General features: G+C 36.0%; 1 protein-coding gene, 1 long non-coding RNA gene and 1 pseudogene across 2 annotated transcripts; 1 reads left to right on the plus strand and 2 right to left on the minus strand.

Annotated features, from left to right (window-relative positions):
- Positions 1-7,954: 7,954 nt before the first annotated feature.
- LOC140804863 (uncharacterized) lies at positions 7,955-8,692 on the minus strand. The gene is made up of 2 exons (XR_012112219.1): positions 8,567-8,692; positions 7,955-8,412 (listed from the first exon to the last, which is right to left on the minus strand). It is a non-coding gene; the product is annotated as an uncharacterized lncRNA (long non-coding RNA).
- A 4,174-nt stretch (positions 8,693-12,866) lies between these two features.
- On the minus strand, positions 12,867-15,010 carry LOC140804732 (probable purple acid phosphatase 20). Its single transcript, XM_073160835.1, has 5 exons — positions 14,784-15,010; positions 14,410-14,701; positions 13,774-14,348; positions 13,241-13,329; positions 12,867-13,164 (listed from the first exon to the last, which is right to left on the minus strand). Exons 1-5 carry the CDS (start codon positions 14,946-14,948, stop codon positions 12,972-12,974), a joined length of 1,314 nt encoding a protein of 437 aa, XP_073016936.1. The 5' UTR covers positions 14,949-15,010; the 3' UTR covers positions 12,867-12,971.
- A 2,709-nt stretch (positions 15,011-17,719) lies between these two features.
- Positions 17,720-27,099, plus strand: LOC140804658 (purple acid phosphatase 22-like; annotated as a pseudogene).
- The last annotated feature ends 62 nt before the right edge of the window (positions 27,100-27,161 follow it).

Consider the following 27,161-nt stretch of genomic DNA (forward strand, 5'->3'; position numbering starts at 1 on the left):
TGAGATGATTGAAATTGAAGAAAAGATATCTATTTATAGAGTTTTTCGTGCATGTGAAAACTTGAATATTTTCTTTTGTCAGTTTGTATGCCAAAATCATTTCACAATTAGTTAACTATAATATTTGACAATTTAAATATGTCACCACCAACAGTCATAAATGCTGACAATTCACACTTTCTTTCAACAAACACCTACTTGAAGACTTGATTCAATTATGTCTTCACACCATCAATGTGACGGCTTATATCTCCCTATTTATAGATGGAGTCTGAACTTCAGTTTTTCAATGATTATTGTCTTATTGAGCATATCGACTGGATTTATACTTCCATGAATATTCTCAAGCATTAAGATTTCATCTTTCAAAATTGATTTAATGAAATGATATCGAACTTGTGTCCTAGTAGTATGATAAATGATTTTTTTGATAAATGAATAGTTCTTTGACTGTCATAGTGTAACATGTTACCCTCAAGCTTTTGACCCAATTCCTCCATAAAGGATCTCAACCACGTCATCTCATTGTTAGCTTCTCTAATAGCAACATATGTAGACTCAGTAATCAAAGCGCAACTATATTTTGCATCTTAGATATTCAGTTTACTACCGTACCATCTAATGTGAATATGTAGCACTCATTTTTCCATCCATGACACCACCCCTTATCGACATCGACAAAATCTTGTTAGCCAAATTTGACCTCATGAAGCACATAGATAAAGTAGTAGAACTTTTCAATTACCTGAGAATACATTTAACTTCCTTCCAATGTTGTTTTCTTGGATTGCTAATAACATGCTCACATTACAAGAAAATCTACATTCAGCCACACTCCAAAGATAATGTTTTTACGAAACATTGTTGTATATTTTCTTTTAATAACGGTTTTAATGAAAACCGTTGTCTTTGTGTGTTTTATTGTTTTTTTTATTAATTAACAGTGTAAATTATTTTATCTTTTAACAACGGTTTTTTGTCTTATGACAAAAAAACTTCATATTTACCACTATTATCAGACAGTGAGATCCTCACTTTCAAGTTGGTATCATTCTCAACCATGAATTTTCACCTTTTAAATATCTCATAAACATCAAATTATTTTTCAGAAAATAAACTCAAACTTTCCTACTCGAATCGTCGATAAATGTGACATAATATCTTGAGCATCCAAGGGATGTAACAAGAGATTGTCCTCATACAACAATATAAACTAGCTCCAACTTTGCTATTTATAGTTCTCTACCGCATTTTAAAAAGCTCACACTTTCCTGATTTCTAACGATACATCTTTCAAATAGCTTGTGTTCAACAGTTTTTAATTCTGGTATTATCTTCTCATTTAATACCTGCATCTTCATACTTTTTCACTCATATGCCGAAGTCTACAAGGCCATAGACTTGAATTAGATCTAACATCCATAGCTGCTAATGTATCTCTGTAACTGAAAATCATATAAAGTGGTCAAGTTTTCTTTCCACGAACAACAATCATGTCTCATTTGTTCACTTTCCAGAAACCATCACCAAATGTCACATTATGGCCTTCGTTGTCGAGCTACCCTACTAATATCATATTGCATGTCAATTTTGGTACATGTCTTACTTTTTTATTTTTCAAACATATCGATTTTACATCTTCATACAAACATCACCTACACCAACTACTTTTAAAGGTTTTCCATCCGTCGGAAAACTTTTAAGTGATTGCCAACAATGTTATTATCGAATATATCATTATTATCAGTTGTATGGAAAAAGAAGCTCGTGAGTCTATAATACAAGAGTCAATCTGGATTTCCATGGATAGTAATAAAGCATCATGTATCTCCTCAATAACAATATTAGTGTTTTCCTTCATTGATTTGCCGTTTTTTTCAAGTAATCTGTCTCAGAATAACTCCAACATTTCAAATGTGTTTTTGTATTTTCCATTCCTTGACTATGATCTATCACGTCATCAGGTAGAACTCTTTTTGCCACTCACGCCCTTTCATATGTTCTCGATAATTTTTCTTTCTTCTTCCACTTGAATAATTCTTTTCATTAGATGTACTTTGTTATTTGTTGACGGAATCTCAAACATGTTCGACAAAATAGACACCATATTCTCTATGGTTTGTGCATCTGCCACGTTATGTGACAAATTCTTTATTAAGGTAATTCGTATTACACCTGACACATGTCAGTCATGGAGCTCTCATTCATCAGTCTCCATATTTTCCGATTTTTTATTGATAGAGGTTGACGAGCTTCTTGATACGCGGTGTAGTAGCCCGAATCCCAAATTGGGTAATTAACGGAGTAATGGTGATTAAGAAGGTTTAATGTGTAATTTTGACCGGGTCATGATCGGACGGACCGAAGATGGTTCAGAAGCACCGAAGAGTTCGGAAGGTCCAAAGTGAGTTCGTTGGATCCGATCATTAGGTGTCAAGAGTTGATCGACACGTGGGAGTTCGGACGTTCCGAAGTGTAGGTTCGGTGGATCCGATCATGAGGTGTCAAGAGCAGCTGGACACGTGCATGTTCGGACGGTCCGAAGTGTATGATCGGAGGATCCGATCATGAGCTGTCAAGAGCCGATGGACACGTAAGAGTTCGGACGTTCCGAAGAGGGTTCGGACGATCCGAACATGGCCTATAAATAGTGGTCGGATTTCCTCATTTTGACTCGCCAATTCAGAGAATTCCATAGCATTTCAGTCGTTTCTGACAGGTTCTAGTCTTGTTCCGAGATTTGGGCACTAGCGGGGAGCTGCTGGTCTTGTAGCAGAGCTGTGCTCTAGTTGGGAGCTAGCGGCATCAGCGGGCTAGCGACGGACGAAGGCTTGGATTAGACCTGTTGTCTGGTTGTTCCAGTGGATTAGGATTGCTGTGATAGAGGTACGAAAGTACTATCCGAGATATCCTGGTTGAGTATACATTCTTATATGTGTTGCATGATTATGTGGTGCATTGATATATGTCATATGATGCATGCTATTATGTCACGTTTATTACTGCACGTTGCATTTCATGTTGAGCCGTATCTTCTTCGAGATAGCCTTTACTGTTGAGCTGTATCTCTTTCGAGATAAGCTATATCTTGGGGCCGCTCAGCCCTGTCTTGTGGACGCATGGACACCGAGAGTACACAGTGGCCGACGGGTCGGGAGGGCTTCGGTGGTCCGGGACATTTTAGGTCCACGTCTGTCTTGTAGTGGATGCAGTGACCCAGAGGTGTACCGCGCGGCACTATCCACTTGGCGCCTCTAGACTGAGCATTGTTGAGATCCTTTCCTTTGTGACTCCTGTTTCTTGACTACCCCGGTATCATGATCATAGCATGTGCATTTCATATAGGTCTGTATACTCATACTTTTGTACTGGGCGTTCTTATCGCTCACGTCCTCGGTTTTGTTTATTCTTGGACACCCCATTCCCTCGGGGCAGGCCTCAGGTTGGACAGCTCAGGAGGAGCAGGAGGAGGACGTTGAGTAGCTGGTTGGGTTAGTTTTCGGTATTGTTTTGATTCGATATGGTTGTATTGGGTATTTTTAGTTGAGTTATTCTAGACTTCGATTGGGTTGTATAACCATTATAGTTGTCGACTTTTTCCGCTGTTATCTCTGATTATTGTTTATTAGGTTAATTGCATGCTTAGTTTTTGATTAGTAGGTGATTCTGGAACGGGTCACTACATTTATGGTATCAGAGCATGCGTATGATTTTGGGATATAGATTCTGTTTTGGGATTTCCGTTGACCATTTTACCATTTTCCCTATTCTATGTTGTAGCAATGGCTGACCACTTTGGTGATGAGAGTAGTCAGGGGAGTGTAGGTCGTTGGGGTGACCAGGACGATTGTAGACGTCATCGTGAGCATCGTCATCGTCGGAATGGTCCTAGGCGTTTCGATATGCATCGTTTCATGCAGATGGGGCCTAAGCCTTTAGTTGGCGGTGAGACTCCCGATGATGCGGAGGATTGGTTAGAGCGCATGGAGAGTTGTTTCGTTTTGTTCATCCTCTAAGCCTGATTTCGAGGACGAAATCTTTTTAAGGGGGGGAGAATGTAGTAGCCCGAATCCCAAATTGGGTAATTAACGGAGTAATGGTGATTAAGAAGGTTTAATGTGTAATTTTGACCGGGTCATGATCGGACGGACCGAAGATGGTTCAGAAGCACCGAAGAGTTCGGAAGGTCCGAAGTGAGTTCGTTGGATCCGATCATTAGGTGTCAAGAGTTGATCGACACGTGGGAGTTCGGACGTTCCGAAGTGTAGGTTCGGTGGATCCGATCATGAGGTGTCAAGAGCAGCTGGACACGTGCATGTTCGGACGGTCCGAAGTGTATGATCGGAGGATCCGATCATGAGCTGTCAAGAGCCGATGGACACGTAAGAGTTCGGACGTTCCGAAGAGGGTTCGGACGATCCGAACATGGCCTATAAATAGTGGTCGGATTTCCTCATTTTGACTCGCCAATTCAGAGAATTCCATAGCATTTCAGTCGTTTCTGACAGGTTCTAGTCTTGTTCCGAGATTTGGGCACTAGCGGGGAGCTGCTGGTCTTGTAGCAGAGCTGTGCTCTAGTTGGGAGCTAGCGGCATCAGCGGGCTAGCGACGGACGAAGGCTTGGATTAGACCTGTTGTCTGGTTGTTCCAGTGGATTAGGATTGCTGTGATAGAGGTACGAAAGTACTATCCGAGATATCCTGGTTGAGTATACATTCTTATATGTGTTGCATGATTATGTGGTGCATTGATATATGTCATATGATGCATGCTATTATGTCACGTTTATTACTGCACGTTGCATTTCATGTTGAGCCGTATCTTCTTCGAGATAGCCTTTACTGTTGAGCTGTATCTCTTTCGAGATAAGCTATATCTTGGGGCCGCTCAGCCCTGTCTTGTGGACGCATGGACACCGAGAGTACACAGTGGCCGACGGGTCGGGAGGGCTTCGGTGGTCCGGGACATTTTAGGTCCACGTCTGTCTTGTAGTGGATGCAGTGACCCAGAGGTGTACCGCGCGGCACTATCCACTTGGCGCCTCTAGACTGAGCATTGTTGAGATCCTTTCCTTTGTGACTCCTGTTTCTTGACTACCCCGGTATCATGATCATAGCATGTGCATTTCATATAGGTCTGTATACTCATACTTTTGTACTGGGCGTTCTTATCGCTCACGTCCTCGGTTTTGTTTATTCTTGGGCACCCCATTCCCTCGGGGCAGGCCTCAGGTTGGACAGCTCAGGAGGAGCAGGAGGAGGACGTTGAGTAGCTGGTTGGGTTAGTTTTCGGTATTGTTTTGATTCGATATGGTTGTATTGGGTATTTTTAGTTGAGTTATTCTAGACTTCGATTGGGTTGTATAACCATTATAGTTGTCGACTTTTTCCGCTGTTATCTCTGATTATTGTTTATTAGGTTAATTGCATGCTTAGTTTTTGATTAGTAGGTGATTCTGGAACGGGTCACTACACGCGGGTAATCTTTTATATGTAATCGCTAGAATGAAAATTTGTTCTGTTGAAATTGTCGATTCCAAGTTCCGACCCATCATCTCTGGCAATCAATTCTCTAGCCTTGGCAAAAAAACTCTGAAAAATCATTTCTGATGTGGACGATTAGACAAAACATCAACCAAAGAGCATACTTAAAATTCTAAAAAATTCTCCAACAAAACACTGATACCTGATGTTGTGTATTACACCGAAACAATTGAGATCATGACAATAATATAATACAAAAATAAAGAATAAGTATTCAACAAATATAGGTTGTTAGGATCATGTGCTTACAACTAGGCCAAAATTTATAACTATTAGTCAAGGCAAAACTCTATTTTTTTTACTCGTGGCAGCGTAGAGTGCATCTACTTGGGTGCTAATACGTCAGACTGTTAGGTTCATGAGTCTGAGAAGATGCGTATCTATCTGTTGGTATTGTATCATATTATTTAGATTGTAGTCTTATCATTTTTCTACAGCCGACCATATCCCCAATGGAGACAGTATTACCCGTTAAAATCTGACGTCACTCTTTTATGGTCCACCTAGCCAACCAGATCAGGCTGCGCAACGTCAGCAGCTTGACACACAAAAACTTCTTAGGATCTCACTCATCTCAATACTACTCTCACTCATGCAGGACTAACCCAACATTCTGTCCCCCAAGAAATATATAAATATGTTTCTTGGGAGACTAGAACTCGTGACTTTGCTGTGATACTAATTGTTATGATCAAGCGTTACCACTACGTAAAAATCTATAATCGTTAATCAATGTACAACTTTGTTTTCTTATACTTGTGGCAGCACATAGTGCACCTACTTGAGTGCTAATGGGTCGAGATGTTAGGTCCATGAGTTTGAAGAGGTATATATATGTATATCTAATGGTGATGTCTCGTATCATTTAAAGAGTCTTACTCATTCGCTACTGTAGGCCTTGTCTCCAGTAAAGAGAGTAATAAACATTAAGATATGGTGTCACTCTTTATGGTCCACCTAACTAACCAAATCAAACGACATAACGTCAGCAGCTTGACGTATGATAACTTCCAAGAAGTTACACATCTCAGTACTACTCTCACTAATACACGCTTAACCCAATATAATATATGTTCACGAAGCTATTGCATAACTTTATTATATGGAGAAATTCTATAAGTGAATATAAAACACTTAATCTCTCATCATCCCAACATCGAGTATAACCGATAGTATATTTTCTCTAACTCACAAAAGAGAATTTCTCAAGACTAAAAAAAACATTTTTCTTTTCTTTGCTTTCTCAACTTTTGGGATTACTTTGCAGAAAGCTTTCGATGAGATAATCGAAACTGAATAGAAGAAGATTTATTTATAGAGCTTATCGTGTATGTGAAAACTTGAGCCTCAACTTTATTTTTCTTTGGTCAGGTCGCATGCCACAATAATTTCACAATTTGTTAACTGCCATATTTTACAACTTAAATCTGTCACCACCAATCATCATAAATACTGACAGTTCACACTTTCTTTCAACATGGTTTCATTTTTGAAATCATCTACTTCAAATTGAGAATAAAAATAGTGCTACTATTTTCTTTTCTTATTTTTTCCTAGATAGTAATTTTTCAATTGGGTTGGTCTCACCTAAGCTCCATTAGAGACAAAGTCAGAATTTTGATTTAGTGTAGAAAACAATATACTATAATTAATAAATCAAAAAAGGATACCCGTTAATCGAAAATCATAAATAATATCTTAAAGTTCGAAAACATGCTACATACGGCTAAAAACACATGTTAATTGAACGATCGAATAACATTGAAGTAAAAAAGTGAATCTAAAATTTGGTGAAATTTTGGATTTTTTATAGAGTGTGGAAGATGAAATTGTAAATAATATGGATAGGAGCAACTGCTAATCGAAACACATGAAGTTCGTGACTCATGAGGAGAAAGCATTGCCCAAATTTTTACAAAATGTCTATTTGGATAGTAATAATAGGTAAAATTTTAAAGAATTGAGTTTAAAATTTGGGCTTATAAATTATTGAGGAAAAAAATTTGGGCCAGTTTCTATCCACACGGACGTGAGCTAGCTCCGCACATGAGCTCAACAAGCTCGAACAAAACCCTTGACTTCAAGTTTTTGGTTTTCAAGTACGATGATCAATCGATCATTTTATATAAATTAAAAACTAATAGAAGATTCTCGGTGTAACATATACTCACACAATTTCAATATGTTAAATCAATAATAACAATATAATTAACGTTCTATTAAAAATAAAACATTGTCTATACGCCAGTTGAAACATACAAACAACAGCTAATAATGCATACATCATACCATACAAAATATCTTCCCCGAAAAAACAAAAAAATCTCATGAGATCATATAAAATTATTAGTCGAAACTTCGACTTATCAATACGTACCAGATCATCTATTTCACAAATGTAGTCCATGAAATCATATTACACCGAAAAATATATTAAATATTCGGAGAATATAAGGTTGTTTCATAGAGCTGTAATATTGATGGAGGCTACCAAATTTTTCACCATATGGCTAAAAATGACAGCCCATTATTTATCGACACTCCTAATCGCATTGCACTAAATCGACCAAAACAACAAAAAACGAAAATAAAAGATTTTGTGGGTGGGGAGATTAGGATTATATTATATATGTTCTCTTAATATCATTTGTTGGATTTGGAGGAAGGTGTAGCGCCGGCGCTTGCGGCGGAGGACATATTGAGATCTGGGATTGGAGCGGCGGTGGCAGCAGCGGCGAGTTTCTGTCGGAGCTGGCCGAGCAAAGCCTGGTTCTCCTGGTTCAGAATCGCCGCCTTCTTCCTCAGCCTGTCATTCTCCTTCATGATGTAACAGTTCTCCAAGTACAGCTTCGAGTTCACCTTTTCCATCCTGTCAATTATTACCAAAATATAAATAAATACATTAAACTATTCGAAAAGAAACCTGAACGAGATTTGGTCTCTCTCTGTTTGTGAAAGAAAACAGGGAGAACTAAGGGACAGAGAAAATGGGCTTTCTTTCAAGTTTATAACAAACATACCACCTTATAACTCGATCGTTGATTGAAGCACACTTCTTGAAATTTAGTTGAGAGAAATGAACAACTATGTAACGGAGAAGGTGGAATATTTATAGTGCAAAAAGTTAAGTGGTAAGTTTGGTTCTATTTTCGGTGCTTTTGGAATTCTGTTTCATCTAATAATTGCTGTTTCTTTTTTGAAAAATATATTGAAAAAAAGTCGGATAATGGAAATCTTGTGGAAGAGTTGCTTTTTAACACTGTTTCTTCCACAATAATCATGCAGTTGTAAGCATGGAAGGCGGCTTCCATAGGCAAGAATTTAATGTTCTTACCATTTTACTATGATTTGTTATCATGACTTCTCTTTAAATGATGATCTATCTGATGTACGGCTGTGATCACTCCCAAATTAAATTGAATATTTTAGATTTTTGAATCTAAACTTAGGAGCATGTAATGTTAATCGGGGAGACGAGGATTTTTGCGGTATTTTCAGTGGGAGGAGCTCGGCCTGGGAAGATTCGCAATGATGGTTTGGATTGTGGTCCAGTCCCCATTCGACCCATAATCAACCCACCCCCCGAGCCAATCGATTCTATTTTGTTTTGTTTTGTTTTGTTGTATAATATTATTATTAAATAGTGACTATGAAGAATTTTTTTTTTCAAAAAAAAAATTCACTTAATTGCATTAAAATGACATCCACATTTACATTTTGCTTGCTGCCAAATATCAAAAGGACACGTTTAAAAATTCAAATTATCAGTCAAAATTCCATTTATTATTCATAAAATTTGGAATTAAAAAAAAAAGAAATATTTAATGAAACATGGGGATGAATTATTGTTGGTAATTGAGGCCTACTCTGGTAGTGTCATAAGTGAGAAGAATTATTATATTTCCATATGAAGGCCCAGTTTGAAATGATGGTTATTTGTAATAATTTTACCTAATAGCAAATGGTAAGAAATTATTTCTTTTTCTTGTTTGAAATAATAGGATGAGTCGGTTAACCTCATGGGTTTTTTCACTGCATTAACGTCGATCATCATAGCTTGCCAGTTCTATAGAAATAATGAAGAACGGATATCCATTTGTATAGTAAATAGTGTTCTAAAAAACGATAGACGAGCGACCACCTACCAAATACTTAGCGTCGAAGTGTGACAATTAAGCAGTCTAGACGCCTGATTTTTTTTTTTTTTAGTAATGTTTATTGACATCTCATTTCTAAAAATTGGACGAGCGCTTAGGAAGGGATCTAAGATGTGGTTTTTAAAAACAAAAATAGTAAATATTTATAGGTAAAATTGGTGTGAAAATTAAATTTTAAACGACGGCAAGCAAGTGAACGGGAAATGGCCCCCCTACTTCATACCAATTGCTCTACCCTCTTCAAGTTGGTTCTTTTCGCAGCCATTTTGAGTCGCCTTTTTGGCAAATGTTGGTTGCGCTCATGATTAATTCTACGTCTCAATTCAACCTCTTTTGTTTGGATTCAGATCTTCTACTGTGTTGAAAACACGGAAATTGGTACTGTGTATTTTTTAAACGATATGATCACGTGATCATCTTGTGGACATCACATCATATGAGATAAATTTAAAAAGTTGTCAGATTAAACGAGATGATCATGTGATCATCTCATGTCAAAAGTGTGTCGCGTGTTGTGTTTTCAACACAGTAAATGATCCAAATCCCCTTTATTCTAAGGCATGCATTGTTTAAAAAAAAACACACAAAAAATAACTAGAATTGAGTCTCTTGTGAGACGGTCTCACGAATATCTATCAGTAAGATGGATCAACTCTACCGATATTCACAATAAAAAGTAATACTCTTAGCATAAAAAGTAATACTTTTTCATGAATAATCCAAATAAAATATCTGTCTCACAAAATACGACATGTGATATCATCTCACACAAGTTTTTCCTCTAAAATAAACGCAAACAAATAATTAATTTGCTACAATAAAAAAATATTATTAAAAATCTCAGTCCAATCTAAAATATTTTTTCCAACAAAAAACTCAATGTTACTTTTTAATTATTGGTTTTTCGTTATTTACTGCTTGTTCTTTTGGACCATACATGCAGTACATTGAGCTCATCTCCGATGCAAAGCTTCTGGTATAAATAAATTATAATCATTTCACATGGAACCAAATCCCTGCAAGGGTAATGATGGAATTACGTAATTATTTTGTTGACGCTGCGTCGAGCCCAGCACGTGACATTAGAATCTAGTGATATAATTTAGTTTGACGCAATGATTTTATAGGGGACCACGTAGGTTCAATTCTCTATTTTGACCTTCTGACGTGAGGGTACAACTTCTATTCCTTGGCCAATACCGGAGATATAAATTGTGACATGTAAAAAAAAATCACTTGTAATATATTTCCTTTTTTTAAAAAATACGTATCTTGTATGTTTTTGTTAATTTATTTTGTCTTCAGTGTTATGTCCGTGATCGGAGTTAATAGGTGTTGATGTTATTTAATAATCACGTAATTGAAAATAATAAATCTTATGGATCAAAAGTATATTCAACCAGTTTATAAATCATAATCAAAATTTATTTTACTATCATCAATTCCAAAATTTATCTTGTTCTTTGTCCTCAACTTATTCTCCAGACTCATCCAGTTAGGGAGTAAGTGGTGAGTGTTTGGGAAAACACTTAGTAAGTGAAGGGCTGTTCGAAAATAACATATCATATTTCATGTAACATATAACTTAGGTATAAACATGAGCACTGAAATTCATCTACTTTTCCATAATTTACTTCTATCAATTCCTTATTTTTTATTATCTAAGGAGACGAGGTTATAACAATGCTTATAATCACATCGTATAAAGGTCATAAACTAATCGTAATTTAGAATTTCATCAATATCCGGATGAATCATAACAGTACTAAAACAAAGCATAGTTTTTTTTTTTTTTTTTATCGTAACCGAAAAGAAAGAAACGCAATCGAACAAAACTTTTAAAATCATAGAATAACATTTGAAACACTAGTTTTAAAACAAAACTACTTACCTTGATCTTGAATGAAAACGAGAGTGAAGATTGCTTAGTTCGAAATTACTCCCTAATCCTGATGACACACCGGACAGAACTTCGTCTTGCAAAAAGCTTCGAAAACTTGATAGCACTTAGGGAAGCAAATTCTTAAAAATATGAGTGAATTTTCGAGTTAGGGGTTAATAAAAATCTTATCAGGTTGATATTCCTTCCAAAATTTTGAGATATTTTTTCCTTAATTTAGAAATGTTTATTTCCTAACCATTGCATTGCCAAAAATCGAAAACTTGCACCTCAAATTTATATAATATTCGAAAATATATATTGACCTGTGTGGTTGAGCGTTGACTTTTTTTTGTGCCTGCATATTCATGATAACATAGGCTGAATTGAATTTTCTAGCTTTTTTGTTGAGCAAAAACCATCTTGCATGTATTATTTTTTTCCAAATTTGATTGATATCCTATATTTAAATTCCACAATTTTTGAATATATTGCACTGAATTTGCGAATTTAATGCAATATTGGATTAAAATTTTGGAAAGCATATATTATTTAATAATTTTAAGTTTATTGTTTTCACATTAATACCATAATTTGAAAAATAAATGCTCCCACATGTCTATAATAATATAAATAAAATACATGCCCTAAAATTTGTGGTTCTCACGTCTAGTTAACTCTTCAGTGATATGTCCTATTTTAACTTTGATAAGTTGGTTTGATTTAAGTTGCATCCACTGCTCGGAGGCCTCGGTGGATTTTGGACAAGTAGTTGAAACCATAAATAAATATTTCGTGAGAATAAGATATGAAATTTATGCTGATTTAAGCACAAAAAGTTGATAATTGATTATAAAATATTAAGTGTCCGTTCAAACAAACAAAAACAAAAACAAGTGTCCCTTAAATAAAAGCCACTTCCACCTAGTATTATTTATCATAAGATTTGAGTGAAATTTATTTTTTTTATATCAAAAATATTTTTTCACTCTTGATCGATCTGTTTTGATACCATAGCACATTAAACCAAGTCTTAAATTTAATAGTAAGAATAAAATTTTTTACTATGTAAAAATAAATCAAAAAAATTCTCTTTGATGAAGTAGCTTCTTTATATAAACTAAACACCATTGATTAAAAAAATCACTTACAAAAATTCGACTCGATTGATATATTTTTCAATGCAAGCAGACACAAATTAATTTCTGATATTTTACAGCTTTGAACTAAGAACCATGTTATACATATTAATAAATTATATTTACTAAATACATATCATGATTTGAATAATCCAGAGCCATAAATAAATAAAAATTACAGGTATAAACTAAAATCAATTTTCTATAAAAAAAAAAAAAGAAAAGAAAAGAAAAGAAAAGAAAGAAAGAGAAATCATGCGGTAATATCATGACAAGCAGAAATGGAGGCAAGACTTTTCAACCAGATTTGGTCAGATGCAACAGAAATGTCATCATCATTCCTGTGCCACGTCCACAGACCGTGAGTTGCATTAAATATCTCGAACTGCCCATGCCCGAAGCTTGCCTCCCTGAATGCAGATATCTTTGGCTGTGGATCCATATACCTGTTCAATTAATTGTTACTATATATATACATATATTGGGGGGAATTAACAAATTAAAATTAATAATGTTGGTTACTTGGAGGCCAGGCCTTCGCGGTTTCCTCCATCCCCAATGGTGATGTACACCGGCCCACATGCATCGGCCTTATCCTTGTACACTCGGACCTCCAATATCATATAAACACAACGATTATTAACAAAGAATACATAAATTATAAGTCCAAACCTATTTCTCCATGCAACTATTTTGTACATTCGGTTTAGTAAGTTTGCAAAATTTGATTTTATTCAATAATTTTGATTTTTTTTTTTTTTTACTTCCAATCCTATTTCCAGACCGACTCGTTTTTGACTCACTTGCAATTAGTATACCTTAAAAATTTTAAACCTAGGACTGCAGCGATCCACCTAGACAGATATCTTATTTGGGTTATCTATGAAAAAAGTATTATTTTTTATGTTTAAGAGTATTATTTTTTATTGTGAATATCGGTAAAGTTGACTCATCTCACAGATAAAGATTCGTAATCATAAAAAACCTACTATTTGATCATCGTTATCAGAAGAATTATAAATAAAACGAGAAGAAAAAATGTAAGCATATCTTACAAATCGCTCGTAAGCATGAACATGACCAGCAAAAACAGCGTCAACACGAGCACCATAGATCAAATCTTCCAAAGCCTTCTTCATGTCAACAGATTCACTCTCCCCTTGATGAGCCTCATTCGAGTTATACCACGGCGCGTGCACCACTACGATGAGCCACGGGGTCTTCCTCCGGTCCACCATATTCAAATCGGCCTGCACCCAACGATACTGATCCGAGCCCGGCTCGAAATCCGTGTAAGACCCCAGCATAACGACATGAACACCAGCTACTTCGAAAGAGTAATACAGATTAGAAGACGAATTACTCTCTTTATACGGCATCACCCATCTCGCATTGTACGATGTAAAGCTTTCGCTATGGAGAATCGGAATTTCCTCGATCTCGTGGTTGCCTTGGGTCACCATCCAAGGCCGGTTGCTCGCCAGAGGCTGAACTAAACGGCCGAATGTGTCCCACAGACGTTGGATGAAATCCGCGTACGACAAATCTCCGGGTAGTACCAAGATATCGTAGTTTGATTTTGAAATATGTTGAAGGGTTGAATTTGTCCATCCTGTTTGTCCAAGATCACCTGCACTAGTCCATGTTAATACAATCAAATCACGCTTGTTTCTTAATCGAATATTTTATACCTATGATGGCGAATTTGATCGGAAATTGTGACGGGGGAGTCTTGAAGTTAAACTCCGTCGACGAAATCCAGCCGCAACGGTAGTAGTACACGGTGTCCGGAGTCAGTGGGCCGATGATTACGTTGTGTATTTCTCCGGACACGTACGTCAAGTAGTCGTATCTGTCGATGGTCCCGTTTGCTGAGCGAGTATTAGCTCCCGGAGATGTGCCGTAGTACACAACATCTGGGGAGGAATCAGAAGTAATCCATGAAATTCTCATATTATTCTCCCCACTCAAGGATATGTGCACCTGTAAAACGAGACATGAATTTCTATAGCTAGTAAAAACAAAATGGTTCAATACATATTAACCCTTGGATGAATATACATACCTGCTGTGGTGATGTTCCATCGTCGTCTTCAAGTGCGTCCAACAAAGGACGGAAAAGAGTCTCCCTCGGTGGCGGACGCTTGTAGGCGGCGGAGCCAAAACCTCCAGAATAGTACACCGCCGCTGCGAATGACAATACGGCAAGAAAACCTTTCATAATAAGCATGTTTAATTTGGCGATTTACTCTTTTGTAGACACTTCAGAATTTAGGGGTTCTTGTTCATTGGATGTCGTCTTAGTATATATATATACACACACACATATATATATATATATATATATATATATGTATGTATATATATGTATGTATAGATGTATGGCGTTAGTGTGAATTTTAGTGGCGCAGAAGGGACACCAAACGCAGTAGATGCGGGACACGTCCATTGTATATGGGTTGTGGTTAGGCCATTTAATATCTAAGCAACAATTTATCGTGCACGTATCAGGGAATTTTTTTATTGCTATGGTCAACTCATGATCAAACCCATTCGAATCAAAATTTTACTCAGTTTAATTCGATTCACTAATTGGCTGTCGACCACCGACCAATCGTATAGATATACATTAACTTATTATATATATTTTTAATTAAACGATGCTTTTCTAGATGTATTTTCTAGAATTGGCAGAAAAAACAAAAGTTTAAATTTGGTTTTAGCTGCGGACGCCACAGGTAAGACGAACGTCTAGCATGCATTGATGTAAATCCAAATAATTTTATTTATTTATTCTTTTTTTGAGGGAATATCCACATGACTAGGGAATCCCAAAAGTATTTTTCGGCCGTTGCAGTAGTCGTATAGTTTTGTATTTCTTGGGAAACTAAGTTTACAAACTTTGAGGTACTCTTTCTTCACGAAATTTCCATGTTATGGAGGATACGATGTTGTTTCATGTTTGGACAAACACCGTAGAAAGAAGATTTCATTGCTCGTTTTTTAAGTTATTGTTCGATCTTTTTAATTGATTTTTAATTTTATATTTGCATATAAGTTTATTTACAGATAATATTTAATGTCCACACAGTTCTACGAAATGTCGGCATGGATACGTGAGCGTTGGGTTTTGGAAGTTGACAATTTTTTTTTTCGGTCCCAAGTAATAAGAGATGTTTAGCTGTTATATTGGTTTGGAGCAAAATACGGAGGAATATTCTGATACCTTATTCCGTTGCAGTACTGATTTTGAAAGGTTGGACTTCTATTTTCAATTTCAATATTTTATAAATTAATTATAAGATTACAAACGAATTATTTTTTTACTGCTAAAATAGCATTTTCGTTATATATACCACGAAGAAACATTGTGTAATTAATGTTTATTTGAATGAAAAATATTATTTTCATTACAGATTTGGACCAAGTCGACACTTCTCATTTGACAAGTCCTCAAGACTTTTGAACAAGAGACCTAGTCACAAATCCTTAAAAATACGATCGATTGTTATATACTATCATACCTTTTATCAAATTTTGAAAAAGTATATATAAATTTCTAATAAAAAATTTATTTTGATTGTTTAAATACATATGTCGGTGTTTTGAACGTACGTATATCATTAGGCGATGATGTCCGATCGTCTCCCTAAAGTCATTATCCGATAAGATTATTTTATCGAATAAAAATTAGTTTTTAAAATATAATAAGACATATTGTTCACATGGACCTTTCACGCCTTGCAAACTACGTCTTATAAATAAAACATAATAAAAGACACCCATAATTTAATTTGGCGAAGCCTAAATTAATTAAAATATTAAAACAATTTTATCTCACCCTCTTTATTTTATTAACTTGTACTTTTATTCCATCGACTCCCAGTGAAATATCAATATATCCCAATTTCACCTTGTATGTAACAAATTAATTTTATAGTAATTATATATATATATATATATATATATATATATATATATAAATTGTAGAAAAATATTTATTAATTTCTAAATCGTGACGGGTTAAGTGTATATCATATATTGTGCAAATACATTGATTTGAATAAATGATTATTACAGAATTAGAGGATCCTTTTCATATTTGCTCAATTACGCCAAAAATTTAATACACAATTAATATCAGTTGAAATTGAACATTATATTAATAGAACATGTACGGTTTTATCTGCTCGTAAGAGCATCCATATTCCGGTTAATGAGATCCTACCTATGTGGGCACTACTCTCACTTCATTTCAACGGGTAAGATCTTGCCACACATACAATTTCAAAAAAAAAGTGGGTCTTTTATATATATGAACAAATCTTGACCATCTATTCTATCATAGGGACAATGCCCACATAGATAGGATGAAATAAACCTCATATTCCATAAAAAAAAATTGGGGTCAACATGTCACATATTTATTATATGAGGACAACCACAATCGTAGAATCCAAGTTAAAGCATTTATATGGTCTCCAGTCTGTCACATCAAAAAGAAAAAACTTCGTTCATCTATCCACCGATGTGGGCATTGGCGGAGCCGGGCTTTAGCCTGGTTACCCAATTTTTTTTAAAGAAAATTTATAATTTTGGAATAATATGATATTAGTTCAGGTAATTCAATTTAAAATATTAAAAGATTTTAGAGTTTAAAATTCTAGTTCGAGCATAACTATATTTCTGACTCCGACACCAATGTGGCTGCTGAAAGAAACAACTGGAAGTTCAAGTTTATTTTACGCTTTTTCGGGGATGAGCTATCCAAATTCCAAGGACAAACACGATTGTAACGGTACGCTGTTTCACGTTTATGTTGTTTCTTTTAGCAGCTAGCAGATAAATGTTCAGAAATTCTCGAATCTCTCCAAATTAATAATTATTAAACATTAGTTTAATAATTAATATTATTGAAGTAATTGTTTAACAAATTTTTATTTTATATTTTTGTTATATATGTACTGAGAATACATTATCGACTCCTAGAATGTGGACAGGAAATTAACATAACGTCTCATCCGATCCGCTTGAAAATGAAGATAGATTGGTCATATCTACTACTCATCTCAATTTTTACAATCCGGGGTTCGTCGGATTCTGATCCTCAACAGGTACTAATATTTATTTTACCTACTTGCATCTGTACATTTTACGTAGCAATATTCCACTATCAAGTATTTGTATTTATTCGTGTTTGAACTTTTGTAGGTACGTATTTCATTGGGAGGAAAGAATCAAATGTTGGTTTCATGGATCACGTCGGATAGAAATGTTGAATCAACGGTAGAATATGGGAAGACACCTGGAAAATACGAAAATTTGTCGACCGGGGAAAGTTCTTCGTACCAGTACTTAACATACAGTTCAGGAGAAATTTACCAAGTTAAAATTGGGCGCAGGTACCCTGTACTACTATAGATGTGGCGGTGCCGGCCCGGAGTTCAGCTTCCGAACACCGCCGTCAGTTTTTTCCAGTGGAATTTGCATTGGTTGGTAAGTGTCGATGTTTTCTATGCTTGGGCTCGATGGGGTGGAGACAAGATTATAGGTTAGATTCATTAGTTTTGCATGACTTAAGATACTAAGGGTGAACCCACCCTTGGGATAAGGTCATGAGCTCCAACCCCATCTATGTTTTTTTTTTTTTTAAATAAAATAGATTGGTTTTAAATTTTAATTTTTTCAGCATTATCATAGATTATGAAATTATGCGACTTTGATGTCAAATTCGACGACTCTAAAATTATATCGAATATTTAGTTGTGATTATTTGACGTGCAATAATATTGACTTATGATGTATATGAATATTCGAGTTTATATTTTTATCCTAATTATATATTGATGTGAATTTGTGAAAAAATAATCAATTGTTTGAAATATTTGAGAATTTTTAATGTTGTAATTATTATTGGGCTTGTATTGCGATTTTTCTAGTTAGAATAACCAAAAATTACACAATGAGATTTGGAAAATAATTTTTTGTTTGAAATTTCTAGTTTTCTAACTAGGGAAAAAACTATTAAATTATTTTTAAACAAAAAGAGCATATATCGACAAGTAAATGACAAATATCAATTACAGTTTAGGAGTGAACAAAATATCGGTTCCAACTAGAATAACTTAGCGAACTGAATTAATTTGATAAATCACTTCAATTTATTCAGAAGTTTGGTTTTAGTTTTTTAAAATATCGGTTTGGCTTCGACTTATATTAAACAGCAGTTAATCAAAAAAACTGAATTTTTATATATTTTTTAATATTATTAGATTTCTAATAAATTTTATAAGGATATAAATTTTAAAAATTTAGAATAAAATTTTATTGGCAAGAGATCAATTTTATAAAATTTTATAACATGATTTTTTTAAAAAAAATAATATAAAAGTTCGGTTAATTCATTTACCTATAGAAATAATTTAGTTTTTCGGTTTGGTTTGTTCGGCTTAGGTAGTAAAGTTCGGTGATTTGATTTGTCGAAAAAAGATCGGTTAATTCAATTTTTGAAAGTTATGTTATAACTGAATGTTCACCTTTACGGGTGACTTCTAAGTTTAATCTCGGCTCAGTCTCTGATCTTGTTCCATCTCAAAGTTTCCTGATAATATTCCTAATACAGGAGACTTAGGACAAACAGAGTGGACTAAATCAACCTTACAACATGTTGGCGCCATGCATGCCTTATGATGTATTTCTACTCCCCGGTGATTTGTCATATGCTGACACCGAGCAGCCACTTTGGGACTCGTTCGGGAGCCTAGTTGAGCCCTTGGCGAGTTCGAGGCCGTGGATGGTGACCCAAGGAAACCACGAGATCGAAACCATACCCGTGCTCCACCTGTTGGGGAAAACCCATAAACCGCAGAATCTATCACGTTAAATCATTAAGAATTTGACTGAAAACTTAAGCGGAAGCGTACCTGAAGCCATAATTCTGAATTGTTTAGAACGTGTCTTGATCTTCCAGATCTACGCGCTCTTTCCTTGAGAGAATCCTTTAGTTTTCTCTTCAGAACTATTTTCTTAATGGGAGAGAGAATAGTGAAAGTGACAACGCGAGATCCGGGGACCATGACCCTTATTTATAGATAATATCTTCTGATATTTCCGTTTTAGCCCATCATAAAAACAGAAATTACACTTATGTCTCTACACATTAAAGGCCCACAACCCATTAGATACATTAAAGCCCAATAACCCGAAACATTAATTGATCACTTTATTTTGGGCTTAACTTAATAGACAACCCACAACACATAATTATTCGCATATAAGCCCATATAAATAAATTGATCCATAACATGCCTATTTCCAACTGGTCCTCCCTTTAACCTTATTGAGATCAAACTTTAAATCATAATCAGAGTGTGACTTAACTTGAAATTTATTTCTGCAGAAAATAAATTTACATGACTGTAACTGAAGATGTCTACAACTGAAAAAAAGCATTTAAAATAACAAACTCCCACTAAAACTGAATTTCCTCAATTGACATAACACCCATACTAGCAGTGTGCTCATGAAACTGTTTGGGTGGTAGTCCCTTAGTAAGCGGATCCGCAACCATGGAGTTTGTACCGATATGCTCAATAGACAACTTTCCACTTTGAATTCTTTCTTTAACAACCAGAAACTTGATGTCAATATGTTTTGACTTCGTCGAGCTCCTGTTGTTATTGGAATACATAACTGCTGATTTATTGTCACAATATAATCTTAGTGGCTTTTCAATGCCATCAACAATGCGCAGTCCCGTGACAAAATTTTGCAGCCATATTCCGTTATTAGATGCCTCATAACATGCTACAAACTCAGCTGCCATGGTGGAAGAGGCTATAAGTGACTGTTTAGCACTCTTCCAGGAAATGGCACCTCCAGCAAGGAGATAGATGTAGCCCGACGTAGATTTCATACTATCTTGGCATCCAGCAAAATCGGAGTCAGTATACCCAATGATCTCAAGCTGATCCAACCTCCGATATATGAGCATGTAATCTTTTGTTCTCTGAAGGTACCGTAAAACTCTTTTGACTGCTTTCCAATGTTCCACTCCTGGATTACTTAAATATCGTCCCAACATTCCTGTCACGTACGCAATATCTGGACGTGTACAAACCTGAGCATACATCAGACTCCCAACTGCAGATGCATAGGGAACCTTCTGCATTTCTTTTTCCTCAAAATCATTCTTTGGGCATTGTTTGAGACTAAATTTGTCTCCCTTAGCCACAGGGGTATCCGTTGGTTTACAATCTTGCATCCCGTATCGCTTGAGAACTTTCTCGATATAGCCTTTCTGAGATAATCCAAGAATACCCCGAGAACGATCCCGATGTATCTGAATACCCAGTACAAAAGATGCATCACCATGATCTTTCATCTCAAAATTCTTTGATAGAAATCTCTTGGTTTCATGCAACAACTCTATATCGTTGCTAGCGAGCAGAATGTCATCAACATATAAAACCAGAAAAATATGCTTACTCCCACTGAACTTATGGTACACACAATCATCGACCAAATTCATCTCAAAGCCAAACGAGATGATCACTTGATGAAATTTGAAATACCATTGTCGCGATGCCTGCTTGAGCCCATAGATGGATTTCTTTAATTTGCAAACCATATTATTTGTGTCTTTGGACACAAAATTTTCTGGCTGCACCATATAAATCGTTTCATCAATGTCACCATTTAGAAACGCAGTCTTTACATCCATCTGATGAAGCTCAAGATCGAAATGCGCCACCAAAGCCATTATAATCCTTAAAGAGTCTTTCGAAGAAACCGGAGAGAAAGTCTCTTTATAATCAATGCCTTCTTTCTGTGTAAAGCCTTTAGCGACAAGACGAGCCTTATATCTTTCCACATTGCCTTTCGAATCCCTCTTGGTTTTAAATATCCATTTGCAACCAATGGGCTTCGTACCTTTAGGCAATGGGACAAGATCCCATACGTCATTGTCCTTCATGGACTTTATCTCCTCATTCATGGCATCATTCCACTTTTGAGAGTTAGAACTATCCATGGCTTGACGGAAGTTAATAGGATCATCCTCCATCAATCCAATGCCTGCCTCATGTTCTTGAAGAAATACAATGTAATCGTCCGGAACTGCATTTCTCCGCTCTCTAGTGGATCTCCTTAATGGCATAGGTTCTGGAGGTGCTTGAGTTTGTTCATCTGGAATGGGAGGATCTCTAATATTGTCTTCCTGTATTGTGTCTTGGTCAGAGTGAGGAATATGATCCTGATCAATGTCCAAGACACCTGTGGGAATATTTACATATTCCTCTTCAAAGACAATATCCCTTACTTTATCTCCCCCCGCAAACTCAACATCCTCAAAGAACCTGGCATTTTCTGACTCAAAAATCGACTTACTCGTGGGATCATAAAACTTGTACCCCCTGGATCTTTCAGAGTATCCAATAAAATAACAACTAACCGTCCTTGAGTCCATTTTCTTTTCATTAGGCTTGTAAGGCCTTGCCTCAGCTGGACATCCCCAAACGTGCAGATGCTTAAGACTGGGCTTTTTACCCGTCCAAAGTTCATAAGGGGTTTTGGTCGCTGCCTTAGTTGGAACCCTGTTAAGGATATATGCTGCGGTCTTTAGTGCTTCTCCCCAGAGTGATTCTGGTAAGGTAGAATGACTGATCATACTCCTCACCATGTCCTTAAGCGTTCTGTTTCGTCTTTCAGCAACACCATTCATAGTGGGCGAACCCGGCATAGTGTACTGTGGGACGATACCGCATTCCTCTAGGAATCTAGCAAAAGGTCCTGGACGTTGTTCACCTGAACCGTCATATCTACCATAGTATTCACCACCACGGTCAGATCTAACGCTTTTAATCTTTAAGCCAAGTTGATTTTCAACTTCAGCTTTATAGTTTTTGAACACATCCAATGACTGTGCCTTTTCATGAATGAGATAAATGAAGCCATATCTTGAAAAATCGTCTGTGAACGTTATAAAATACTGTTGACCATTCCAAGAAGCCGAAGGGAATGGTCCACAAATATCAGTATGTATAAGTTCTAAGACGCCTGAACACCTATTGGCTTCAAATCTCCTTTTGTTGGTTTGTTTTCCCTTTATACAATTAACACAATTATTAAAATCTGTGTAATCTAAAGGTTCGAGAATTTCGTCTGACACAAGTCTCCTTATTCTCTTTTCAGAGATATGACCCAATCTTTTGTGCCATAACGCAGCTGAATTCTCACTGGTTAATTTTCTTTTAGTGCCTCTACTTGTTTGCAGGGATTCATTAAATGAAGCAATAACATCCAAAGAATAAAGATTATCGTATCCTGATAAAGAACCAGAACCAACCAATTTTGAATCGAGAAACAAACTGAATATTCCATTTCCAAAAGAACAAGAATAACCAAATTTGTCCAGTGCAGAAATGGAAATCAAATTCCGTCTAAAAGACGGCACAACAAATGTTTCATAAAGATCCAAATATATTCCAGTCTTTAACAATAATCTAAATTTTCCTATTGCCTCAACTTCAACTTTGTTGCCGTCACCAACATAGATGAATCTTTCAGCATCATTTGGTTTTCGGCAATCCAGGCAACCCTGCATAGACACACTGATGTGAGTTGTTGCACCAGAATCTATCCACCACGTGTGTCTAGGCACTGAAGTTAAATTAACCTCAGAACAAACCATATTCAGAAGCATACCTTTCTTAGCATGCCAAGCGTGATAATTACTGCACTGCTTCTTCATATGCCCATCACTGCCACAGAAAAAACAACCAGAACTTTGAGAATCACTAGGATTCTTCTGTTGTTTCTTCGGAAGCTGTGTATCCGCAGCTACCTTATCCTTCCTTTTCTTTCCTTTATCCTTCGAGGTAGAGGCATAATGAGCACTTTCTGTCTTGTCTTGCTTCAACCTTTCCTCTTCCTGGACACAGTGCGAGATGAGCTCATTCAGAGACCAAGTCTCTTTCTGACAGTTATAGCTCACCTTGAACTGGTTAAACTGAGGAGGAAGAGATATCAAAACCAGATGCACCAGCAAGTCCTCAGAGAGGTCAAGCTTCAGTGCTTTTAACCTTGAAGCAAGATGAGACATTTCCATAATGTACTCCCTAATGTTGCCCTTACCTCTGTACCTCATTGAAATGAGGCTTGCCAAAAGTGTACCAATTTCAGACTTTTCACTTTTAGCAAACCTCTTTTCGAGGTCTTGAAGGAAAGCCTTAGCTGTAGCAATGTCGCTAGACATTGTGCCCCTGAATGTTTCCGGAATGGCCTTCTTCATGATCATCATACACATGCGATTTGATCTTTCCCACCTTTCAAACTCCCTCTTTTCATCAGAGGTACTCTTATCCGTAATGACGGGAGGAGAGTCAATCCTTATCGCAAGGTCTAAATCCATGACTCCGAGAACTATCAACAAATTCTCTTGCCATGATTTAAAATTCGAGCCATTTAACATAGGAATAGAATTTATGTTGGAATGAATATTTGCAGGAGTCAAATCTGAACAGAGAACAAAAACAAAACATACATGCTCAACCAAATATCCAAATAAAATAATCAATAAATTCAAATAATGTAAACCCCCATAAACAGAATATTGAGCACTCCATTAATTTTTCATCTTTGGACAAAAGATTAACTTGTAAGTGATATCCTGGCGCAGCAGTCAAACACTGATAGTAACTATCATGTGAAATAACAACCTTCCTTTGGGCCGATTTATTATTCACATGAAAAAACGAACAACTATCACATGTTTACCACCACAATTGCATATGTAATTATATTAAATATTAACCTTCCTTTGGGCCGATCAATATTCATATAAATCACATATACCCAAAATCCTTTTGTATTTCAAAATAAATTTAATTTCCATAAAAGAGGTCACTTTGGCGACATTTTATTTCAATTAATCAATTTTAAAAGTACATATAACCTTATCATTATTTGAACTAATGAAAATTTAACCTTAACCGAATAAACCTAAAACCGAAAAAAAAAAAATATTTTTTTTTTTCGGAAATTCCGTACGGGCCGACCGACCCGAATCCGTACGGCTCGGGCAGACCCGGGTCCGTACGGCCCGACCCAAAACCGTATGGGTCGGGTCGACCCTGGTCCGTAAGACCCGACCCGAAACCATATGGGTCGGTCCGACCAGTTCCGTACAACCCGACCCGAACCGTACCTTTTTTTTTTTTTTTTTTGACAAAAAAAAAAAAAATATCCGACTTTTCGATTTTCCCTTTTTTTTTTTTTTTTTTAAAACTGGAAGAAAAATCGAAATCTTATACCAAATCTTTAAAATTTACAACCAAATCTTTTTACCAAAACTGAAACTTTAAAAGATTTGATTTTCAACCAAAATATTTTCCAGATCTGAAGCCATAGAACAAAAATTTTCAGATCTAAACCAAAATATTTTTCAGATCTGAAACCGTATCAAAATATTTTCAGATCTGAAAACATATCAATATATTTTTCAGATCTGAAGCCATATCAAAAAAATTTTAAACAAAATTTTATTTTCAGATCTGGATCCAAAAAGTATCCAAAAACTTTAAGCAAATCTCAATGATTCAAACATGAATGGCTCTGATACCACTTGTTGGGGAAAACCCATAAACCGCAGAATCTATCACGTTAAATCATTAAGAATTTGACTGAAAACTTAAGCGGAAGCGTACCTGAAGCCATAATTCTGAATTGTTTAGAACGTGTCTTGATCTTCCAGATCTACGCGCTCTTTCCTTGAGAGAATCCTTTAGTTTTCTCTTCAGAACTATTTTCTTAATGGGAGAGAGAATAGTGAAAGTGACAACGCGAGATCTGGGGACCATGACCCTTATTTATAGATAATATCTTCTGATATTTCCGTTTTAGCCCATCATAAAAACAGAAATTACACTTATGTCTCTACACATTAAAGGCCCACAACCCATTAGATACATTAAAGCCCAATAACCCGAAACATTAATTGATCACTTTATTTTGGGCTTAACTTAATAGACAACCCACAACACATAATTATTCGCATATAAGCCCATATAAATAAATTGATCCAACACCACCCACAAAGCTTCACAGCCTACAACGCCCCATGGTTAATGCCTTACGAAGAAAGCCAGTCCACGTCAAACTTATATTATTCATTTGACGTGTCTGGGGCACATGTGATCATGCTCGGATCCTACACGGATTTCGACGTGGGATCGAATCAGTACATGTGGCTGCAAGCGGATCTCGAGGCTGTTGATAGGACGAAAACGCCTTGGATCTTCGTGTTGTTACATGCTCCCTGGTACAATTCAAATATCGCTCATCAAGGTGAGGGAGAGAGCATGAGGAAAGCAATGGAGGAGATGATGTTCAAGGAACGAGTCGATATTGGTCTTGGCTGGACATGTTCATGCATATGAAAGATTTGTAAGTTATTCAATATTTATGATATACCGTTAATTCATCGTGCACACTTATATGAGCATCGATGATATGACACTCACCTCACATTGAATAGGTGAATGTCATGTCCACTCACCATAACACTCACTATGCATACTTATGTGAGGATCGATAAGGTGATATTCACTTATTGTATATATAATTCGATATGTTTAATCACGTTTACTAAATGAGTGACATCTCATAGTAAGCACATTGGAGAACGTCATAACAAAATTATATACGTGTGTGTGTTTTTTTTTTTGCATCCGAAATGTTAAATAGTATTGTGAGTTTCTATAGGCCGTAATTAATTTTTTAGATCCATCTCATATATATCAGCACAAAGAATATATTTATGCTCTATAAACACATTATTCATTAATACACACACTAACACATTAATACACACACACACATATGTACACAAAATATAATATTTAATGTTTTCTTAAAAATATTGCCCATCTTCAGGCTAGGGTTTATGACAAGAATGCCAACGAGTGTGGTCATGTCTATGTTACCATAGGTGATGGAGGAAACAGAGAAGGTCTTGCTACAACGTAAGTACATCTTCAATTTCACGTTTAAAAGTTTTTGGAAATGGCTGTTATAAATGAGCCACTTGGGTGTATTACGGGAAAAATACTAGAATTACAAGATTTTTCACAGGGCAAAAACTTTAATGTTAAATGTTTATCTTTGAAGGTTCGAGAACCCTAGTCCTTCTATCTCTTTGTACCGAGAGGCGAGCTTCGGACCTGGCCGGTTAAGGGTGTCCAATAGCACCCACGCGCACTGGACTTGGTGCCGGAACAACGACGCCGACTCCACTGTTGCGGATGAGATATGGTTAAGGAGCAAGTTCCTCCAATTCGTGCAACGGATCTGGTTAAATCGTGGAAATGGATATTGAATATTTGCATCATATGTTGATATATATCGATGCATGCTTGCATAAATTAAAACAATAATTAATCTTTTT

The sequence above is a fragment of the Primulina eburnea genome, chromosome 11 (assembly GCF_022965805.1).
Source record: "Primulina eburnea isolate SZY01 chromosome 11, ASM2296580v1, whole genome shotgun sequence".
NCBI classification, from domain to species: Eukaryota; Viridiplantae; Streptophyta; class Magnoliopsida; order Lamiales; family Gesneriaceae; genus Primulina; species Primulina eburnea.